The sequence below is a fragment of the Spinacia oleracea genome, chromosome 3 (assembly GCF_020520425.1).
Source record: "Spinacia oleracea cultivar Varoflay chromosome 3, BTI_SOV_V1, whole genome shotgun sequence".
NCBI lineage: Eukaryota > Viridiplantae > Streptophyta > Magnoliopsida > Caryophyllales > Amaranthaceae > Spinacia > Spinacia oleracea.
Window position 1 is genome coordinate 5441456 of NC_079489.1, and position 23241 is coordinate 5464696.

At 34.4% G+C, this 23241-nt stretch overlaps 3 protein-coding genes across 3 annotated transcripts; 2 read left to right on the forward strand and 1 right to left on the reverse strand.

Annotated features, from left to right (window-relative positions):
* The first annotated feature begins 477 nt into the window (after positions 1-477).
* Positions 478-2800, forward strand: LOC110783053 (B3 domain-containing protein At2g31420-like). The gene is made up of 2 exons (XM_056838424.1): positions 478-845; positions 1917-2800. Exons 1-2 carry the CDS (start codon positions 785-787, stop codon positions 2558-2560), a joined length of 705 nt encoding a protein of 234 aa, XP_056694402.1. The 5' UTR covers positions 478-784; the 3' UTR covers positions 2561-2800.
* Positions 2801-2976: 176 nt separating this feature from the next.
* On the reverse strand, positions 2977-5520 carry LOC110783054 (putative F-box protein At1g33530). Its single transcript, XM_021987348.2, has 2 exons — positions 4257-5520; positions 2977-3210 (listed from the first exon to the last, which is right to left on the reverse strand). The coding sequence occupies exons 1-2, from the start codon at positions 5437-5439 to the stop codon at positions 3170-3172; spliced, it is 1224 nt and encodes a 407-aa protein (XP_021843040.2). The 5' UTR covers positions 5440-5520; the 3' UTR covers positions 2977-3169.
* Positions 5521-9104: 3584 nt separating this feature from the next.
* On the forward strand, positions 9105-23211 carry LOC110783103 (serine/threonine-protein kinase TIO). Its single transcript, XM_021987400.2, has 22 exons — positions 9105-9428; positions 9519-9593; positions 10495-10587; positions 10819-10893; positions 11067-11159; positions 11699-11762; positions 12048-12132; positions 12323-12395; positions 12484-12552; positions 12643-12723; positions 12812-12917; positions 13008-13118; positions 14039-14177; positions 14641-14809; positions 15972-16070; positions 16787-17308; positions 18745-19893; positions 20371-20601; positions 21417-21560; positions 21752-21832; positions 21956-22144; positions 22786-23211. The coding sequence occupies exons 1-22, from the start codon at positions 9339-9341 to the stop codon at positions 23029-23031; spliced, it is 3984 nt and encodes a 1327-aa protein (XP_021843092.1). The 5' UTR covers positions 9105-9338; the 3' UTR covers positions 23032-23211.
* Positions 23212-23241: the final 30 nt, after the last annotated feature.

The following is a 23241-nucleotide window of genomic DNA, read 5'->3' on the forward strand; positions in this document are numbered from 1 at the left end:
CTCTTACATATATGGCTCGTATTTAAATCATTTTTTACAAGGTTCGACCCTACAACCTCCAATTTCAACATTATATTATTATCCAATTGAACTTTGATATTTTACATGCATGCTATCTTTGTCAAATTAATACTTCGTACTAATATATACAGAAAAATTATTTTGTGAAAAAAATTCAAACATAATTTAATTAAAGAAAAATGAATCGTTATTCACATAATAATCCGGGCATCGCCACTATTTCCTAAAACCCGACGCCTACCTGAATTTTGGACTCGATATTTCTGCCTGAATGCTCCTAGTTTTTTATTTAATTTCAAAAATAAATAATGAAATACTACGTAGTATATTCATAAATAAAGTGTCCTAAAAGTTCATAGTTTGTTTTAAAGGAAACCAAATTCAAGTATGTGACGAATTTGGAGTAAAATCCAAAACCAAAACCTAATATAGGAAGGATATATTGAACTTCTTCTACCAATAAATATTCATTCTATTACCACTAAACCTTGCAAAGAACATACGATAATTCTTGTCAAACAAAAACAATACGAAATTAAAATCCAAAACCAAAACCAAAACCAAAACCAAAACCAAAACCAAAACCAAAACCTAATATAGGAAGGATATACGGAGTATTGAACTTCTTCTACCTTATAAATATTCAGTCTTCCCTATGTCAAAAAAAAAGTAAAAATAAATATTCAGTCTATTACAACTAACCTTGCAAAGAACGTAATTCATACGATAATTTTTGTCAAACAAAATCAATACAAAGATCAATATGAGTTTGGCTTCAAGGACTCAAAGTTCTTCGAGTATCATGGAGAAAGCTATGAATGAAGGTAACTTGCACTATCTTTTTGGCTTGTAATTAATATAATCGAGTGGACAAAAACATGTGTTTATTTGATATTGTTAGATTCGTTTTCAGTTTTTTTGGTTGTTATTTATCAAGATAAACATGTATGATTAAGATAGGATAATTATTTCTTAATTAGTTCGTCGATCAATCTAAATTATATGACTTTTGAAATCATAAAAGAAAATTGAAAACTGACAATAATACCAAACAACTTCCATGGAACCTACAAATTGTATGCTAATGATATTATTTCCTATTGTGTGTACGTAATTGTCTAAATAAAGTAAATATACTTCTTTTTCGTCGTTAACAGTAGAGTCCAAAGAGGTAGACTAAATATATACGGATAAAAAATACGGAGTAGCTAGGTGAATATAATAAAGTATGAATAAAGTAAGGTAGAAAGGACTGAGATCATCCAAAAAATGGGATATACATCCGAAAGTCTGTTTCATAAAAAGGTGAGTTTGTGTAAGAAAAAAATGAAAAATAAACTAAGAGCAAATGAGTGAAAATTTATACTTCGTACTTCTTATGTGGGGGGTAAGAGACGTAAAATAGTACTCTTTTATATTAAAAATACAATAAAACATACTCCGTAATATAAAGAAACTTTATAAAACATACTAAAATAAAAAGTGTAAAGAACATTTTTAAACGGGTAGTAATAATTTACTCCCTATGTCCCTCTTTGTTTGACCCATTTGTCATCTATATGTCCGTCCTCAAAAAATTACCCCTAGGCTATATATACATGTTCATGGGATCACAACTTTACACTCACATAAAATAAATTTGACCCACCACTTTTGTCTCTTCTCAATTTCACTTACTCATTTCTTAATAAAGCACATTTATCGCATGGGGCAAACGTTAAGGGACAGAGTGAGTATATGTTATATTGTTATGTGTGATCATTTTAATTTTTGTAAAATCAACTTCTTATAATTCGTTAAAAGGCATGATTATCCAAGATGTTAATAGTTAAATAAATTATTATTCTTGTCAAAATAAATAAATTATTATTGATATTTTTCCAATTTTCCCCTAGATTCTGTACCACAGTGTCTCATCGAATTTGAAAAGTACTTGGATCAATTACAAATGATGAAAAAAAAGAAATCTCCGAGGGAAATTTTAGCAAATATCAGACGCAATGTGATCGAGAAAAAGGAAAAAGCGCAAAAATTCTTAATCAACAAATTAGAAGAAAATTTAGTGGAAAAGATACGAATGGTTGCCGTTAACAGAAAGGCGGCGGAGGAAGCTGGACGTCTAAAAATGTCGTTTTGGAGAGAAATAAATAAACGAGGAGGTACAAATGTGAAATTGGTCATGAAGAAAGTAATTACTGCAAGTGACGTAAACAATAAACAAGAAAGGCTATTATTGCCATTCGGAAAATTACAAATCGAGTCACGTGATTTCCTACGTGCAGATGAGGAGAAGATGTTGGAAGAGAAAGGAGGGAGTATTAAGGTGATGTTGATTCAGCCAAAATTTGTTGAAGAAATTGGGCATGTTGTTAATGATATTGATTTGAGGAAGTGGAAAGGGGGTTATGTTCTTACAACCAAACAGTGGAATCTTGTCGTGGAAAGGAATGAGATTAAGGAACATCAAGTATTCCATGTTTGGTCTTTTAGGGTTGGTGAAGGTCAAACAAAACTTGGGTTTGCTCTAGTTAGGATTTGATCAATAGTTTTGCCTTGCCACCCGGCACCCAATTACAATAGACGGGAGATAGTGAAGAGGTCTTAGTCTAGTGGTTAAGATTGAGGGTCTGTGTACGGTAAGTTTTAGTTTTGAACCCCTCGCATAGTTTGTAATTTATACGAAGTATTGCCTTATTTAATTTGTAAGTGCGAAAAATGAAACGTATCTATAGAGAATTTATTGTTTTATTTTTTTATTGGTGGGTTAGATTTTTTTTTTTTTCATTGTTAGAAGTTTGTATTACATTCACTTAATTTTCGTGCTTCATTTGTTTGTATAACTATTCGATTTATTTGATTGATCATTAATTAATTGAACATAAGTATTTGATCACAACGTGTAACTATATGATTAAAAAATACAATTATGTAGTAAGAACTTTAAGACTGTCAATATATAAGTTTTTGTATTCAGTCTATGAGCTTTCTTGTTTTCAATAGTGCACCACTAAATCCACAATATATAAACAGAATCAGAAGTTATACGCCCAAAATACAATTCAGATCAACTACTTTAATAACACATAAATTAACAATTAAGCTCTTCATTCTCTGAAGTAACTTCAATGTCAGTCCACCAATCTCAGCTTCAACTCCAAGTCTCCAACCATGTTATCGATATTGCCTTTCCTGATACACAACTTCAGAGTTCAGACAGACTACTTAAGACTTAAGAGTAACATTTGGAATCATCAATCATGTAATTTGATCAGGAAATAAGTTAAACATTTCACAAACACATCATCTGAATCATACAACTCAGATGCAGATTCAGTTTTACCACTATTATATACTCCCTCCGTCTCACATTTATAGTCTTGTTTGACCAAAAACACGGAGAATACATGAGAAAGTGAAATAAAGTACAATTGATGATTGATTTGCATGGAAAAGTAGAATAAAGTACGTGAGAAAGAGGAGTATAGTACATGGGTAAGTGGAATATATTACTTATTTTTGTTTTGTTTTGTTTTGTTTTCTATGCATTTTTAGTTAATATAGTACATGGAAAAGTGAAGAAATTTAATGACCAAAAATAGAAATAAGATTATAATTTTGGGACGTCTGATTAGGAAAACATGACTATAGTTATGGGAAGGGGGGAGTATCTAACAATATTAGTATCAAACTATCTGAACTGTTGCAGAACACAGGAAGCCAAAACTGCTAGCAGAAAGCACATATACAGTGATGTGGATTAGTTACTACTCCCTCCGTCCCTAAAAGATTGCTTCATAGCACATTGTTTACTTTATTAAGATGATGAAGTATTTTCGGATATCTGATATGTGCTTGCAAATGCATATCATAGCAAAAGAAAAAATCGGAAAAAGACAAAAAAGAAATTGAATGGTACTTTTTTAAAACAAAAATGGTACTTTTTATTTTTACAAAATGATACTTTTTTTTAACATGAATGATACTTTTTTTCCTTCCTATTTTGTCTTTTAGCTATTTATCTTTTAATCTGATGTGTGTGTTACATATCCGAAAATATTTCCTCTTATTAAGATAAAAGGCAAAAGAAAAGCAAGTGGTTGATAATTTTGTCTTTTTGCTAATTTAAATAATAGAATATGAGAAGGGACATGTGAAATACCACATACCAAACTCAAAGGGACAGACTAAAAAGGAAATTAGGACAATCTTTTAGGAACGGGTTGAGTGGTACATACCTGTAGAAGGGGAGATCAGGCTCGGAGTATAACTCAACACACGAATACTACCTTGATTTCCAAATCTAACAACCCGAGTATACTTCTTAGGCGAAGAGTTAGGATCAACTAATCCTAACTCCTGATCACCTAATTGAATGAAAAACTTACCAGATTTGGTAAATCCAGTTACAGAACAACAAGAACTTAGATTCATATCCCTATAAAGTCCAATATATTCAATCTGTCCATTCTGTTTTGAAACCGATATACTCACATCACCACGGTTGGTGACCCGGCCCATACCCAAGAACCCGCCCATACAACCAAGGAACCGAAAACAGCTTAAATAAGAGTCACTAGGGACCAAACCGCTAACTTCATTGAACCTTTCTTGGACCAAATCAAACCCCAAAACGCCTTGTTTCTCAATACGCCCTTTTTCATACATGATCCAATATAGAGTCTCATTAACCAAAACTCCACTCAATGTAGGCTTCCTATGTAGGGAATACCCATGAATAATCCTCTCATCATAAACTTGTTTCCATTTATGAGTTTTTAATGAGTAAACATGAACTAAGATTATCCCTCTTTTTTCCTCGGATTCACTGATTCTAACAATTTTAAAATCATTGTTCAAAGATACATACCCGAACCCAAAACTGAAATCTCGAAAACCCTCCAATAAAGGGTACATAAACTTAGTCTTTTGGTGTGTAATTGGGTTCAAAACAATCAAGTAACCCGACAAAGAATAGAAGCATACTAACCCATTACATGAACCAATAAGACTAATCTCATCATCAAAATCAATATCTAATCTAAACAAACCCTTCTCATAATCAACATTATTAGTACATGATTCTCTTTCTCCTTTATCTTCATCAAAGGAATATAGAAAATAACCATTCTTGGATTGGATAAGAACAGAGTTTATACACGAAAAAGGGAGATGATTTGGAGATGATGATTTGAAATGAGCATTACCAAAACACGAAGATGAGATAGAAGAATACCATTGTTTGGAAACTGACTTGTATTGGAGTATGGATTTGATGGGTAGCCTTGTAACAATATCATGTAGTATAAGATCATGAGGGAGGTCCATTATTTTTTGAAGAAATAATGCATTAACTTTTATTTTATCACTATAGTTTTCTGATTTATGATGCATTCCTATTGGCTCCCCCATTATTTCCATTGGCAGCTACATACGAAGTACTACGGATTCACTCCCTCTCTCCGTTATCTTGCTCAACTTGTCCTGTCCCACTAGATACATTAAATATTTTATCTTAGTTCGAATTTAGAGAATATCTTTTAAGATCTCAATAAAATAAAATAAAATAAAATAAAATATTCCATGAGAAATTGTCATACAATGAACAAAGTACATTATCCGAAATACATAATGATATTGTGATTTATTTTCTAACATAGAGGAACTTAATTAGCACGAGCAAATAAGGTTGTAGTAGGCCTGACAGCTAATCCCTACTAAGGCTCCGTTTTATTGAACTTATTTTAACTGAACGTATATTATCTAAACTTATCTGAACTTAACTGAACTTATCTGATCTTATCTGAACTTATTTTATCTGAAAAAGTCTTATTTTGTCTGAAATAAACTCATTTGTGTGTAAAAATGTCTGAAAAAAACTTATTTTTGCTGAACTTATATTATCTGAACTTAACTGAACTTATCTGAACTTAACTGAACTTAACTGAACTTATCTGAACTATTTTGTCTGAAATAAGTCAAAATAAGTCGAACATAACAGGGCCTAAATAGAGGTCATGGGTAGGATCGCGATTTGAAAAGAAAAAAAATCATGTTTTAATTTGGGTATAAGAATGAATTTTAGGCTCGTGAGGAGACCCGATAAAACTGACATGTATCCGATTACATGACTCAAGGTCTCAAGCCTGAACTCTAATCGAAATCACATAATACGAATAACTAACTGGACAAATATATATCTGAAATGACCCTGACCCAAACCTAACTCTTCACCTGAATTTGATCCCACCCGAACTCGATCTAAACGACCCGTTTCCCACTTCTATGTGAGTAGCCGAAACCTCGAAATTCTAATGCCAAAAACCTGTTAAAACAGGGTTGGAAATCCAAAGCCTATATTTACTTTACTAAAATTTCTGTTTGAACTTAAACTTTTCATATGTGTTGTGTCAATTGTTGATTCAGTTTTGTTGTTTTCCAAAAGTATTATCGTGTATACTTTTGTTGATTCTTTTGAATTAATTTCAAAAATAAATACATAAAATGTCCTACAGTTCGTGGTTTGTTTTAAAAAAGAAAACAATTCCGAGTATGTGACTAATTTGGATTAAAATCCAAAACCAAAATGTATGAATATTAACTCAACAACAGATGAAAAAAGAACATTATAAAGTCAAAGAAAGACTGTCAGGAAAAAAGAACATTAATGTCCATTGTATCCACCTTCAACAAATTTTCAGGCCCGATCCTGATTTTTTGGGGCCCCTAGGCGAAATAAGGGATTAGGACCCTTTCAAAATGATATGTCTAATAGATAATTGAAATATATCGTTTCACTATTGGGAAATAGACGCATCAAAATTTTCGTCCAATCCACTACATATTCAATTTCAAATCAATAAAAAATTATTTTATCTTCTTCTAGAATTTCATCGGTCGGTTGCTAATAAGCACTTGCAAACTATTAGTAAAATAGATAATCATTTAATTATAGTATTGGGTATTCAATATAAATAATAAGGTTTGTTATTTGTTAAAAAAAATAAAAATTAGTATCAGTATATTTATATTAGTAGTTATTTATTCTTGTTTTCTTTCATTACTAAAAGCTCTAGATATCAAGCACTACATACGTAAGCTCGGTGTGGACTTATTTGTCTTAAACGTAGTGCTAACATGAAAGAGAGAGTTTTAATAAGTTAATAATGAACATAGGCAAAATAAACAGAGAAAATCAATTCCTCAAAAATAAAAGTGCATTTAAAAAAAAGCTAAAAAGTAACACAAAATAATTGAGTGAAACATAATGCAAAGGGTTGCGAATTAATTCATTGACGCGCGGACTGGAACCCAAGGCCCGAAGTATAACATGGAAGCACTTTACCACGAAGTATACATGGAAGCACTTTACTACTGAGCCAAGGATATGTTTTTGTTCTTCAGCGCGTTAATTTATAATTGTACTAATACATTGTACCAATTTCAAATTTTGGGCCCCTTTCTACCTTGGGCCCTAGACGGTTGCACTCCTCCCCTACCCTCAGGCCGTGGCTGATTGATTTTGTCTAAGATATTTTACGTCGACAAAAAGTCAAATATATCTACAGAAAAGTAAAAATGACAAATTTAATGGGATTTCTTACATTGCTAGAAGTTGTATTACGTTCGTTAATTTTTCACGTTTCATTTATTTAATTTATGAAATTGTTTGTAGTTTCTTTTTGCAAAACATGAAATGAATCAAGTAAGATTTATCTTTATGACTTCAAAGTAATTGGATCAAACCAAGAGTTCTCTTGGAGTAAGAGATTCCACCTTTCTTTCCTCTCAGTCCCAATTAATTAGTTTGACATGCAAAGTTTCTTGCTAGAGGTGTTAATTGCTATGATCCCTCCCTTGATTTCTAGCTACAAAGTTCACTCTTTGGTTATAGAACGATTTACACACAAGTTACTCAACTTTACTTGCATGCCCATGCCCCCACACTTTGACACACTAAGTTTCTTGGTTTTCATAAAGAGATTTAATTTGGAATATTGCTATGCTTATATTTGACAAAAAAAAACACACTCTATTGAGACTCTATAATTACATACAAGTGAACAACTTGATACCTATTTATAGTCACCTTCACCTATGTCTAGAATATTCACAATGTTCAAAGGATAATTCCAACACTATCTAAAATGTTTCCATCTCTTTAGAAACTTCTACATACATGGAGGCTTCTAGCTAGATACAACATTGCAAATATACAAGACTGTTCTAGACTTTTCCATCTAGAACCTTGAAGATTCATCAATGCTAGAATGCTCATGACTTCACTCCCTTCGTTTCTCGTCGCACAGAAAAAGTTTGTGGGATGCACCAACTCAAAGATACACTGATGGGACAGCTCCAAATTAAACAATTAGGAAGAGTAATGCCTGATAGATTTGACATAAAAGAAAAACATACTCACATTAGTGATCGAAATGAATTAATTAAGAAATCGCGTCATTACCAACCGTCTAAAACGGTAAATAAAGTTCTGCGTTGATGGTCGAAAAGGGTGGACAATATAAACGGGGTCGTTATTTGGGAAATTATCGATTGAAAAGGGGTTGACAAATTTTATCGTCTGTTTTTACCGACTGCCTAGGCAACCAATAAAATACCGAATGTTGTAGCAATCGGTATTTTACCAACCGCTTAGGTATTAAGAATAATGGTTTTGTGTGAGAAAGAAAGAGATAAAACTTGAATAATAGCTTTATGCTACAAGATTTAAGTTTTGCTGAAATGACAAAATTTCGAATTTGAAAAAAAGTTACTTAATTTTTTAGATTAGCTAATAAAAGTTTTTTTTTTAAAAATAAAAAAGTAAGTAAAGTAGGACAAAAATAAGTTGAGAAGAAACATAGTCTTTTCAGCAAATTTTAAAGTCACACGAAGTAACTCTCAAGTCTTACTCAACTAACTTATGATACATTCTCTTCAACTGATAGGATCATATTTAATAGAACGTATACGCATGAGATAATTCAAAATTGAAACTTATCATTCACAGTATAGAGTATAGAGTATAGACCCTTAATTTTTAACCTTAGTTAATTCAAACACATACTCGCAACTCGCAAGACTAAAGCCCTATACTTTGACAAAAATAAATTGAAAATCGAGGAAGCGGCAAAAATTCAAAAACTCCACCCCTCGTACCACACAGTTAACGGATATCCCTCAATCACCCCTAAATCGCAGGATTTCGTAAACCCTACCCGATAATTTCTACTGATTAAATCGCATTGAAATTTCAAATTCCAACTTCAAGCTTATCGATTTCAAGCATATTCATCAAATTGAGTCAAAGATCGGAAGAAATGGGGGTTGAAAATTATCACGTCACTGAGCTTGTTGGTGAAGGATCTTTTGGCAAAGTTTACAAAGGAAGAAGAAAGTTCACTGGCCAGGTTAATTAATTAATTTATTTATAGTTTGATTTTAGGGTTTACATAATTTTCCGGCGGATTAATTAGTGATTTGGGTTTGTAAAACTGCAGACTGTTGCTATGAAGTTTATAATGAAGCATGGGAAGAGTGATAAAGATCTTCACAATCTTAGGCAGGAGATTGAGGTAATATTTGCAGATTTTTTATTAACTTTTATTCTAAAAATGGTAATTGGTTTCATACATGGGAAGTTTGGACTTTGGAATTCGAATTATGAGTTGCAATTATAGTTGAATTTCTTAATTAGTGTACTTGTGAATCGTATTATGTACTTGATGATTGGTGCTGAAAATGGAATGAAGGTTTGTGGGTTTGTTGAAACTGTACTGGAGAAGTGTTATCCAAATGATCCAAGTAAGGAAACATTAACAGCAATAATTCCATGTTTGGACAATCTTAGAATTATCATTTACCCAGAACAATTTTGAGTATCTGTCAGACTGTCACTGGTTAAGATATAGTCCCAGGTCTTATTATTACATGCTCAAAAAGTCCCAGGTCTTCTTTTCATTCTTACCTTCCTGAAGGGAATGTTATACTCAATGCTTTGGCACCTTCGTAGTCTCACTCTTTGTTTAAGGGGATGTTTGCTGAGATTCATCCACGTGTTTCGATTTGATAAGTTATCCTACAAATATCACATGAATTCATTATGGGTTTGGTATCGGAGACTTACATTTTACAATTCTTAGACATTGGACTTTAAATGTTTTAGTTGCAATTCGTGCAAATATGTTAACATACACTAAAACAGATCTATATTTTTTCTTGTGCTATTTTCCTTTGTTATCTATCCTGTTCATTTTCCTTGTGTCCTGAACTCATGCTGTTCGATTTTGTTGAGGTCTGAAAAATGCGAAGTGTTTCTGTTTTACCTTCAGTTACTATGTGTGTTTGTTTGTTCTTCAATTACTTGTCTTAGATCTTTTTGCAGAAGCAATTGGTTTGTAGTCATCTATTCCATTCTATGATCACTGTGACAGTTACCTGACTTACTGATGTTACTTTTTTTCATGTAATTTCCAGATACTCAGAAAGCTGAAACATGAGAATATTATAGAAATGCTCGACTCCTTTGAGACTGCACAAGAATTCTGTGTAGTCACAGAGTTTGCTCAGGTTATTTTCTCCCCGCTTCATACTTTTGAAAGGCAAACTGCAGATGCACGTCTGCCACAGTTGTCTGTATGAATAGTGCTAGACTTGAAATAACTTGGGGGACCTTGATGCATGCATTGAAGAAACATTACGGTTCCCTTTCATACTGCACAAGTATGTTAAGGCATCTACTACTTGCATTTCTCTAGTATTTTCGTGTATGATAATTGATGGAATTTATTTATGGTCTAGGGTGAACTTTTTGAGGTCCTTGAGGATGATAAGTGCCTGCCTGAGGAACAAGTTAAAGCAATTGCAAAGCAGTTGGTACAGTTTCATCTTTAAGTTTCTTTTATTTATCTACATCGTATCATTTTTCTCTTCAAAGTGTTTCTCAAACTTCTACATTCCTTCGCTCTAAAGTACTGTGTGATATTTGATGGGTTTCACTTGAAATGAATAAAAGTGGTTTTTAATTGTGTTGCTGGCCAAAATTCCAGGTAAAAGCGCTGCATTACTTGCATTCCAATCGAATTATTCACAGGGACATGAAGCCGCAGAATATCCTTATTGGTTCAGGCTCCATTGTTAAGGTTAGGTATACAGAAACTATCCGTTTACTCTACTTTTTACCTGACATATTTACTTTTGGCCCTTTACCTATCCATAGTTTCTATCCTCATTTTCTGTGGTAATAGTTTATATTCATTGCTAAAGAAACATTATGTTTCCAAGCCCTTTACTTAAAGTCAACTTGCTTGTAGTTTCACGGATTAACATAATTACATAGTCTGATTGATATGACTATGACTCTGTAATTGTCCAATACGGAGCCAAAGATTCACTATTCGCTGGGTTTTATACTATAATGGGTTGACTTGAAATGGCTCAGTAAACTGATTGTGCCTTTTATTGCTATTGCGTCTCATATTAAGGGTCAATTGGCAACAATCTCTCTATTAGCGGTTAGCACAAGGATAAATTTATCTACATCTAGTCCCCTTTTCCCGCTGAGTGCGGTCACCTCCTTAGAGACAATAGGGTTAAGTTTGTGTTATTAGATATTATTGTACTACTGTTTCATTTTCCAATTGCTTCTACTTGTACTTATATGTGGTCTTCTTTACTTCAGCTTTGCGATTTTGGGTTTGCTCGTGCCATGTCAATGAACACTGTTGTACTTCGCTCCATTAAAGGTCAGTTTTGTGATTTGTTTGCTTTGGTAGTAAACTTTAGACCTAACTTTCTACTTTCCAAGTTCATTATGGTTGATGCAAATGCTTTTTGCTTGTTTTTCTGTGGACTTAATTTTCCATTTATGTTGTTCAATTAGTTTTCTTTTACATTCAAACCCCTTGTTAGTTTCCCACCAGTTCCAAACAATGCAAAAAAGAAAGGGTTAAAGAAGTTGGTCATGTATCCATTAAAAATGTTACTGCTGTTTCTTTTGCTCATATGCACAATGCATTTGACTGTATCAGGCACTCCATTATACATGGCTCCTGAGCTTGTTCGTGAACAACCGTACAACCACACAGCTGACTTGTGGTCTCTTGGAGTGATTTTGTATGTACCTCGACATTATCCCGATCCCGCTGTAATCATATGCATAACCAATTTTACCTCAACCTCCTCAATGATGCCATTGGCTTACAGCCTACCTCAAAATTTACTGGTTTTCATTTTACTTTAATACTTGTATCAGCACAGTAAAAAGTCAATCATATTTGACATCACTAACTTGCCTGTGCACCAGGTATGAGCTTTTTGTTGGCCAACCTCCATTTTATACCAACTCAGTGTATGCACTTATACGACATATTATCAAGGTACTACTGTAAAGTTTAAACTGCTGATGCTATCAGGAATATAAATTATAGCTCCACCAAAACGTGAGTTTATTTCCTTTATTTGCAGGATCCAGTTAAGTATCCTGAAAATATGAGCCCAGATTTTAAAAGCTTCTTGAAAGGATTACTTAATAAGGTTATTTACATCATCACATCTGTTTTCCTAGCCTTCTGAATAGTCTTACTGGAACTCATGCTAATTTATTATTTCATTCCTGGGTATCAGGTCCCACAGCAAAGACTCTCTTGGCCTGGCCTTCTTGAGCACCCGTTTATTAAAGATTCTTCAGATGATTTGGAGACAAGGGTACTGTGGTCTTGTTTTGTAGGTGGAGGCATTTTTCAAATAATTTTAGCAGATGACTAATATTGGTATTTGCTTAATTATTCCTCAGGAATTGCTTTCTCCGATAAAGCCGCCAATGGGGCGTGAAGCTGCTCGGAGAGGTGAGGCTCCAAAAATTCCCCCGCCAGTACGCTCTAAGACTGTCACTCCTGAAAGTAAGGCCTTACCAGTTACCAATCACCCACATTCAGCTTACTGTTAGGCAACTATAGTTTACTGAACTGTATTACTTGCTACTGCCACAGGTAATAATCATACCCCTTGTGCTTCTGATAGTAATTCACCAGGACTTCTGTCTGATGCCCAACCCAGCGAGTCTGACTTGGCCGTGACAGAGGCATCTCTTGGGCCTACAGGTTATTGTAACCTTATCATACTGTGCTGAAATTCTATTGTCCTATTGACAAATGTTCTGAATCCATTATGTAGTTATTGTTTGGATACTGAATTACTGATGCACTTAATGTGACTGGTCACTTCTCTCACTTGCAGCATCTTGCATCTGTTATTCTGAATCCATTACGTAGTTAAACCCTCTTCTTCTTCAATTTTGTTTGTTTTTTTTTTTTGCAGGAAGTTGTTAAAGCCTATTACTTCTCTTTTAATTGAAAAGATAACTTATGAGTTAGTATGACTTAAGCTTGAGTATTTTTGGTGGCATCAATTTGCACCAGTGTACATGTGGATGGGATCAATGTGTCAAGGATTGCCTAAGATATTCCAAGATCATCTCAAAACTAAAGTCTTGATTGTATATTCTGTTAGAGAAAGAATTCTGCTATATCCAACATATTCTTCATGACTCTTTTCTGAATGTAGAGTATCATATATTTGACTTTACTATGTTAATATACTACGTGTGATAATATCTTAATTCTCATATCATATCTCTCTGAAATGATTTGATCAGCGTTGTACATATTTAGCTTGTCTATGCTTGTAATATAATGGTCTTGTATTATCTTTGTCATGAAATACAATTATATTTCATCCTTTCACAATGGAAGGTATCTGTTCTAGTCTTATGGAACACTATTGGAAAATTCAAATCTGTGTTTTTTATTCTTTGAAAACTTTATTTAAAATTATACACTAATAGATCTATACTTCGCATTTCACATTTATACTGCAGCACAGCAGTACCTTGCTGCTATTCTCTTTTACTGTAATTGGCACTATAATCATCTTTTTTATTTGTCTAAAGTATCCATTATAATCACCTTAATTATATTTATCTATTCTGTTCTCTTATGTCAAGAATGAATACTTTGTTCAGGCAGTCAACCAGTAGATAGGCTGGAAAATAATTCTCGCACCATCAAAGGTGCGAAGGTGATAGGCCAAAAAAAGGAGGCCCTAACACTCATTCTGGAGCCAGTCAAAGTCTTTTCTAAAGGAATTGGGAACTGTATCAGGTAAAGGAATGTTTAGCTTCAATTTGATTATGTACATTTATTGACCAAAATTTAATCTAATTTATTTTCTATGGAGTACAAGATTTTTGTTAATAGGAGTTCTCTGACTGTTTTTATAGCCTAGTCCTGTTGTTCTTTTGTGTTCTATATATGTTTCTGTCAACAGCATTAGTTGTATCCTTTGAACTGTTTTGCATAGTTTTGGCCATTTCACACTCAATTTGAATTGATTAAAATGCAAATACTTTATTATAAATAGCTTCAACATCTTGAGCATCGAAATATTGGGTTGTTCATTTGTTTCATTAAGAAATGTGCTAGAACAACAGTATCAGAGCTTTGTCGGAATGCTAATTTGAGGTGTGGTTAAGAAAAGTTTCTACGGGATTTTGTCAAAACTGAAGTGAATCACCTGTTTTGGCTTTATGCAATATCAATAAATTTTCTGTTGTAACTTTGGCAGGAAGGAAGACATTCTCAATTTGAGTCAGTCACTCAGAATTCTTTCAAACTTAGTTGCAGCTGATGCTGTCACACATACTAGTCGGGATGAAATCATTTTTGAGCTTCTTGGGCTGACTTCTGCTCTTCTTAGCCAAAAAAAGATTGATGCTTATGACTTGATTGCTAAGGTATGTTTTTGTTGTTTCTTTATCGGAACTAGACACCAACATCATCACTTTTCAATGAATATATTGGAGTATTAGACCCGTTACAACAAGAGACTATTAATGGCTGTTCTGTTCAGAAGTGAATGTTCCAGATGTTCTCGAAAAGTTACTCCTGCTGAAGTATTATACATGCACCAAATTCGAATTCAGGAATCTCTCGGTTCCAAAAATAAAAATACGCCATTGCTTGTGATTCTTATTCAAATTTGAGTTGATTGCTTATTTCTTTTGTAGTTCTCTGTTTCACATTCGTTTTTTATTTTGATTCGAAACTGCAGTCCGGTTATTTAAGAAAAATGTACACGTCTTATTTATTTAAGTACCTGTAGAACCATAGGTTCTGTATTAGTTTTGAATAAGTTTTCATATCAATACTTGTTGAATTTTCTCGATTGCCAGCATTACCTCCATTTTGTTGTTGCTATCAAATGTCATTTTTATTTACTATCTTCCTAATAGTTCTCTCACGAGTTCTGAGCCTAATTTTTTGATCCATTGATATATATTTTATTCAATTTTTCAAAAAAGTAGGAGATGGAATGGAACCAATCAAGAAAGAAAAAAAAAACACAGGAAGCCTTGCAGCTTATCATATGTAAATTAGTTAGGCATAAGTAGGTAGCTAAAAATATTTGAATTGCATCCTTAAAATACTGAAAATTTGGCACCTAGCTAGAGAACCAAGAGAACAAAAATCTTGCTTCAAAGAAACCCTGTAGGTCCTGAAATTTCATTTTCTAAATAATCTGACCTTTCTGCAATGAAAAACATATCTGCTTCAGTTATATTGTTGGAAATACCAATTAGTATCGTGAAATATTTAATACTTCGTGCAAATACGCAGTTGATGTCTGCTTTTAGGCCCTGCTTCCAATACAGTCACGGGAAGAGCTAAAGAACATACAAAGTAGTAATTTCAAGAAACCTAATAGCACTACTTAATTGTCTCGCGGTCTTTTTTGTGATTTTGGAAGTCATTTATTGCCACCATATTTAACTTACAACTAAATATCAGCTTCACTTTAAAATCTCAATTTTGTTTATATGTTATCACGCCACAGAAAGAGTTTTTTACCTTCTATTGGAGAACCCCATTTTTGAGTTATGCTTTCTGTCTGTGCAGAGTTTTATGATTATTAGAAAATTGATTGATGGTGGTGGAGACAGCTTTGGGAGCTCATGTTTTACCCAGTGGGTTGCCCTTGTCGAGCTGTTTTTACAGGTTAGTTTTTCAAAATTTCCAGTAGGTTTTTGCCCTTTATGGACGTTTTATAGATGCGACAACTTATGTATATAATATACTGTTGAGCATTGCATTTAATAAAGGTTATCTAATAAAAAAGAATACAAAGAATGGTTTTTCACATTTTGTCTTAAATATGCATTTGGACTGTTCTATGAGAGAATTTTCCATATACCAGAAAGTTGGTTGTCCGTTTGGAAGGCACTTGTGTTATTATGTTTCATTCTTTTCTTTGCTGAAGAGCATTGCCAGACAGGTATTATGCTTCAGTCATAGTAAAATGAGTCAGATACCAGAGCAACTTACTTGTTTGACTTTGCACTATTAGCACAATATAGGACTTATAAATATTATTGCAATTTGAATGCCGTTTTTTTAAATTTTTTTTGTGATGGCCATTCCATGCTGGGAAATTTCTCTTCTGTAAAAGTTAATTTCTCAGGTTGGTGGTGTTTAGTTGATGTTGTTGTTATTGGTCTGGTTCCCAAAGTTACCATCGTCTATTGACAGGGTTAAAGGTGACGCTCTATGCTTGATATATGGTATTTCGAAGGAGTGGAACCACTTTTGAACCCTATTCACCGTAGCACTTAATTGTCCGCTAGCAAAATGTTTTGTGCTCTTCATTCTCTTTGAGTATTCTTTAGCTAACTTAAAATGATTTCTCAAATCTGAAACTTTTACCTTCATGACAGGTCCTTAGTAGTTCAGAAGATTCGAGTGGCAGAGTTCTTTATGAATCTACCTCCTCTATTGCAGTCATGTTAAATCAAGTTACTTCGGCTATTAAAACATTTTCTCCTTCCGTCCCTCCTATGGATATACTGAAGCAAATCCTTGATCATGCTAAAACAAGTGGTTTGGTTGATCAACTTTGTGCGTGCTTAGCAGCTTCAGGAACAAGTTTGATTTCGGGTTCTGCTAATTTGTCCCGTGTTGCTACGGAAGGATGTAAAGCACTTTGGTTTTTAATTAATGCATTGGAAAGTTTGTCACTCAAAGAGAAAGCTGGGACATTTCCACTCACTTCTTTGCGCAGCCATTCATTAGCCCGACTTGATATCAGAGAGCACGACAGGTCTCCAGATATTGGAACCGATTGTGAGAAAGTTCTTGATGCTATAACAAGAGCATTTCTGGATTCCAAACCAGTTCATTGTGCTATATTGTACTGCCTTCGTCAGCGCAATGAAGCTGTGCTCTTAGCTGGTATCCAGGTTTGATATTATGCCTTTGATTCGGATCTTTTCTTCCATCCTTTGGTGTGAATAGGCAGTTTATTGTTGATAGCCAGGAATGTTAAAAACCTAAAATGGTCTACAATGTGTATTCTTTATTTACTTTTTATAAAAAATAATAATTTATGCAATCTTAAGAAGGGTAACATCTAAACATAGAAAGAAGACAAGGTGCTCTCACAAAGAAACTCTACTGAAATTACAGATTAGCCCAATTCTTTTGTTCTCCCCTTGAGAATAATTTGGGAAAAGCCCCAACCACCTTAGGCCTTAGCCCATAATGAAGCTAAGTAAGTCACTTTATCCCAAAGAAAATCATGCGGGATAATAATATTTTTTTAAAAATGACCATTGTTTTCTAGCCAAATGCACCACAAGATTGTCTTTTATAGTTTGCCTTACCAAACCCCAAATTTGTAAACACTCCTGAATGTTTGAAGAGCACTCCCAAATCTCCTGTTTATAGACTGTAAAGAGTCTTCTTCTGAGATAACTAGCCATTTCAGTGTACGAAAACATGTTAGCAAGATTCACTGTTAACTTGGCAAAGCAAGCATATATCTGGTGAGATAGCCAACTTCAAGTCTACGCTTCTAAAGCGTATAGTTCGTGTCGATCCTTCCCAAAGCTAGTGTCCGAACATATCTTTTATCTTGAGAGCATTTTGCTTTCCAGATGAAATTTGCTAGTGGAAATGTAGGATATTTAGGAGGATGATTCAAATAAGTAAGGGCTTACAGGAATAATCCCTGACTAATCTCCTAACCACACCCTAGAATCATCCATGCTCGTTAAATGATTTGGCAATAGGTTACACATAGAAGTGATTTCCTTTTATCATAGTCTTGTAAGAAACTACAAGTTATTGGAGATTCTAGAAACCCTGCTTTACGTAAGAACACAGGCCTTCTATTATTACTGCTAACCAACCCTGTGGTAGGGATAGAGGTAATGACAAACTGTATTTATCATGTCAAAAGTTTTGGGTATTCTGTTTTTTTTACAGGCTTATCATAAAAGATTGCTTTCCTTATCAGAACTTTCTCTTACTAGGAATATATCAGATATCATATCCTGTATGTGGTGGAGATGTTGAATGTTTTATTTGGTTTAAAGATTAGAAGCAACCACCTTGTTTATGTATTTAACTCAAGAAATCAAAACGGCAACTATAAATCAATGAAACAGGACTGTCTTTCAGACGTGTCTCAAAAAGTCTGAACATGTAAATTTTCATTGATATTCTATTAAAAAAATTTAACATGAGGTTTCTGGATTTAACTCAAGAAATCAAAACGGGAACTATAAATCAATGAAGCAGGAGTCTTTCAGATGTGTCTCAAACAGTGTATACATGTAAATTTTCATTGATATTTTATTAAACAAATTTAACATGAGGTTTCTTTTTGTTTCAGCTCCTACTGAGGTGTTCTATGCGCAGTGGAATATTGCCGAGTGTACTTTGTGGCCTTCCCAGTTCTTTGCCTGTGACAACAGAGGTTAGTGGTGGAGGGGATCACACGTTTGTTTCTGAGATATTCTCCATAATATCTCTCTGTGGACCATATTTGAGCAAAAATACCCAAATTGGTGAAGCTAATGGCTCGAAGTGCAAATTAGCTAATCCTCATGGGCTTGCTTTGCATTCATGTTTGCTGCTTGCAACGATTGCTCAATCATTTAAGTCGGTTGGGAGAAGATACTCAACATCCATTCTGACTACTACCTCAAAGGAACAGCAGTCAAGGCTGTCATCACTTGCGCAACTGTTTTCTTTTGATGATGGAATTCCATCTTCATTTCACCCTCACTGTGCATCTGCCATGCTAGCCTTTGCATGTATTCTATCTCTTGAGACTGGATCTTCAGCTGAGTCTTCATTATCTGATATTGCAATGCCTTTTGTCCCTCGAACTGCTACTCTGTGTGACCTCCTCAAAATGAATTATAGAGTCGAGCATGAGAACAACTGCAATGCCACATATATGCTTTCTTATTGGCATGGGCTACGGGATGGATATGTTGGCTTGCTTGAATGTAGATTAAAATGGGGAGGACCTTTGGCTGTCCAACAATTTTGTGCTAGTGGACTACCACAACTCCTTATAGATTTGCTGGGAAACAATCCTAGCGTTGATTCTCAAGCAACAGGTTACGATCTAGTTGGGCTATCTCCTACTGGAGTATTGTGGGCTATTTCATGTCTAAGCCATTGCCTTCCAGGTAGCTCTGTGACTTTCCGACAGATATTACTGCGGAATGAACATGTTGAATGTATTCGCGACTTGGTATCTGATGCTCATCTGAAGCTCCTTAAAACTTGGGCTGGGCCTAGCGGGGGGAAGAGTGGAGTGAGGGATATCATAAATGCAGTGATTGATTTTTTGGCCTTTCCTTTTGTTGCCGTTCAAAATGCCTCTGGTTTGCCATCTACCACTGCTTCCATGAGTAGTGGACTTCTACTTAATGTAGATTCACCTGGTGCAAAAGTATGCAGCAAAGACTCAGACATTACGGAAGCAATCAAGGAAAACATGGAAAAGTACACAAAGATTCTTCTAGAGGTTAGATAGTCTTTTACCATTTCTATATCCAAATTGTACGACTTTTATGCCTCCATGAATTTGGAAGCAAATCTATGGACATGTTTTCTGATAATTTATACATGTACTTTATCATAATTCTGCATGACCGGCACTGAGAATGAAAGTGTATGACCTGTCTTTCTGTATGAAGAATACTATCATGTTCACTTGCATGAACAATGAGTTAAACTAAGTGGTTTTACTGCTGTCTTTCATGAACTCGTTGCAGTTTATGGAGTGCAATCGGAAATTTTTACAAGAATTTATCATTTTCACTGTTGCACATGCGTGAGTAATGAGTATATATTTAACTGCTGTTCTTCATGCACATTTCACAGTAAATGCAAGCATTAAGTATATCATATTGAAACAACTTCTTGAAAGCTTTGCCTTCTTTAGCTTTTATGCTCCCCGTCCATAAATTTTTGATAATCAATCCCTTCTTTCTGGCTGCAGGCAGGATTGCCTATCATAATTTTGCGATGTGCTGATGGTTTGGAGTTAAAAGATATGCAAAGGCCAGTGGCATTTCTTGCGAAAATGACTAGCCATAAACACTTGGCTCCTCTTGTGGGGAAGGGGATACTGCAAGCTTCCAGGATAAGGAGATTGTTTGATTGTTCATGCCCGAAAGGCGTCATCCTTGATGTCCTCATGGTCGTATCTGAACTAGCACGTATGAACAAGGTTAGTTTATTATAAAATCAGAATTTTCTTTTATCTGCTATTTTCTTGATGAAAAATGCTGGAATTGGGGTTCAGTTCTACTCACTAACATCAAATTGGCCTATAGATTTTGATATTTGTTATAACCAATATTTTAGAAAGTGCATATGTATAGCTTAGGCACAACTAGGCTCTACCAACTTGAGTCATGAGGAGCCAGTGGCACTTCAAGTGATATTACTAAGTGCAATTAATGGGCTCTTGTGGCGCACCTTTGAGACCTAGTTTTGTCCTGTTGCTTTTTAATTTTACCTGAAAGAAATTGTGGATTTTTATTGCTTTGTCATATCTCATATGATATTAATCTAACTATCTGTGTTTGTTAAAAGTGGAAATTTTTGTGCTGTTTTCATCTAATATTTTCTGCAATCTGCTGGAGTTTGTCACAAATAATATTCTTTCTTTAGCAACGAGTCTTGTAGTTGTGAAACATGTGCCTCGCTTCCTGGTTTTTCCTTGTACTCGCTCCCAAACACAATTGCCTGAAGTACCTCATGCCTTCTAGAACAAACACCTGACTAACATAATGCCCTTCACTCAAATTTCAAAGTATAACTATTAGTCTTTTTTGTCCTTTGTGCAATAGTATATTAATTTGCACTGTAAACTTAAAGATGAGAAATCTCTTTTTTTTATTGTTTCTTCAAGAACTGAATATCTAAAGCTCTCACCATCTCTCTTTAGTCTTAAATACAGGCTTAAGACTGTTTTAGTCTGTTGAAAAGTAAAATATATTATAGTCCCGCTTCAAATAACGTGTCATGTATGTTTTGCAGGGTTTCTATGAATACATCGACAAGGCAAACATATTGACACGCTTAAAGGAGTTCCTCACTTCTAAAGATCCTGATTTACGTGCAAAGGCTTGTAGTGCTATAGGAAACATGTGTCGGCATAGCTCTTACTTTTATGATTCACTGGTAGGTTGCAGACTGAAGCTCTGCTCTTTTACTGTTGTTAAGCAATCCTTATGCTTGTAGGGACTTCCTCTCCTATAGCAATGACATGTGGTCGCATACGTTTTTTTCCTGGCATTCTTTAATTAATACAGAGTAATTTACTTCATACATGTAGTATACTTGTATGTGTTTCCTAATTGTTTGGTGCTCAGGCAAGACATGGAATCATCAGTCTACTCATCGATCGATGTGCTGACACGGACAAGCGTACCAGGAAATTTGCCTGTTTTGCTGTAAGATTTGTCTGCTTAAATACCTATTATCTTGCTTCACCACTGTACAGTTACTTTGATTACCATTTTTGTATTGTCAGTAATTTGGGATATGTATGTTAACTCTTTCAAATGCTGTTTCAGATTGGAAATGCAGCGTTCCATAACAGTTTGCTGTATGATGAACTTAGAAGTTCCATACATCAACTAACAAATCTGCTGCTTTCACCTGAGGAAGACAAGACAAAAGCTAATGCTGCTGGTGCTCTAAGTAATCTTGTTCGCAATTCCAGCAAACTCTGTGAAGACATTGTGTCTCATGGTGCTATACAGGTTTGCTTCATTACATTTGGAGTAATATGCTTGCTTTAGCTTGTTGTTTTCTGTTTCTTACACAATGTCAGTATTGAGTTTAGTTGGTTGGTGGGATTTGAGAGGAAAGAACATTACTGATAGAAGCTCACTCCCCCATTTGTTTACATCTGGAACTTTTTTCCTAATATCTCAGTGGTATATTATCTGAGGGATTAATAATATGGAATTCGAAAAATTGTATAACAGGATTTAGTGAAGAGTAGAAGAAGTAAATTTGGATCTTTTTGAATGTTACTCCAATTGGAGATAAGAAAATTACAGGTTCAACCAAAAAAAGAAGTTCCTGTACTAATTAGCCAAAAAAAGGGTCTCACATATATTTTGTCAAATGGAAAAGGCCTCCTTGTAGACCAGTAAAGGGGGAAGATAATCATGTTAAAATATAATTTCGAAATGTCACTGTGAAATGCTTCTCTGAGATCTTCCCATTCAGGTTTGTTTTGCAAGAACATTGTGTAAACAAAAATTCATATTTTCAAGAATTAGGTAAGAGTTACAAAAGTGTGTCCAAGACCTATTGTTTATTTCTCAATTGATATATGCTTTGACTAACAGAATTTTGTCTTTAATAACATGGAATTTCACTTCCATATCTGCAGGCTTTACTTAAGGTGGTATCAGACTGCTCAACAGTAGCCTTGAATCCTCCGAGAAGGGATGCTGTGAACGAGTCTCCTCTGAAAATTGTTCTGTTTGCTTTGGACAAAATGTGTACACACTCACCTTGCAGACAATGCATTCGTTCTTCAGAGTTATTTCCTGTGTTAGCACAACTTCGACAATCACCTGAAGAAGCTATAGCCAAGTATGCGTCTCTGATTTATGGTAAAGCCAACGGAGTTTGAACCATATCTTACAAATAGAACATAATTAAGAGATCAAATGTAAAGATTAGGGGAAGAAGATGAAGATCGATTGATCAATATCTTTGGAAAACAACACGCGTTCAAGAGGCTTGTTCTCCTCTGCAATGTAATATAAACTAATAGTTTCAAGCATTCAGCATATCTATCTATCTATCTATCTATCTTATTCTTCAAGCATCCGAGAAGCTT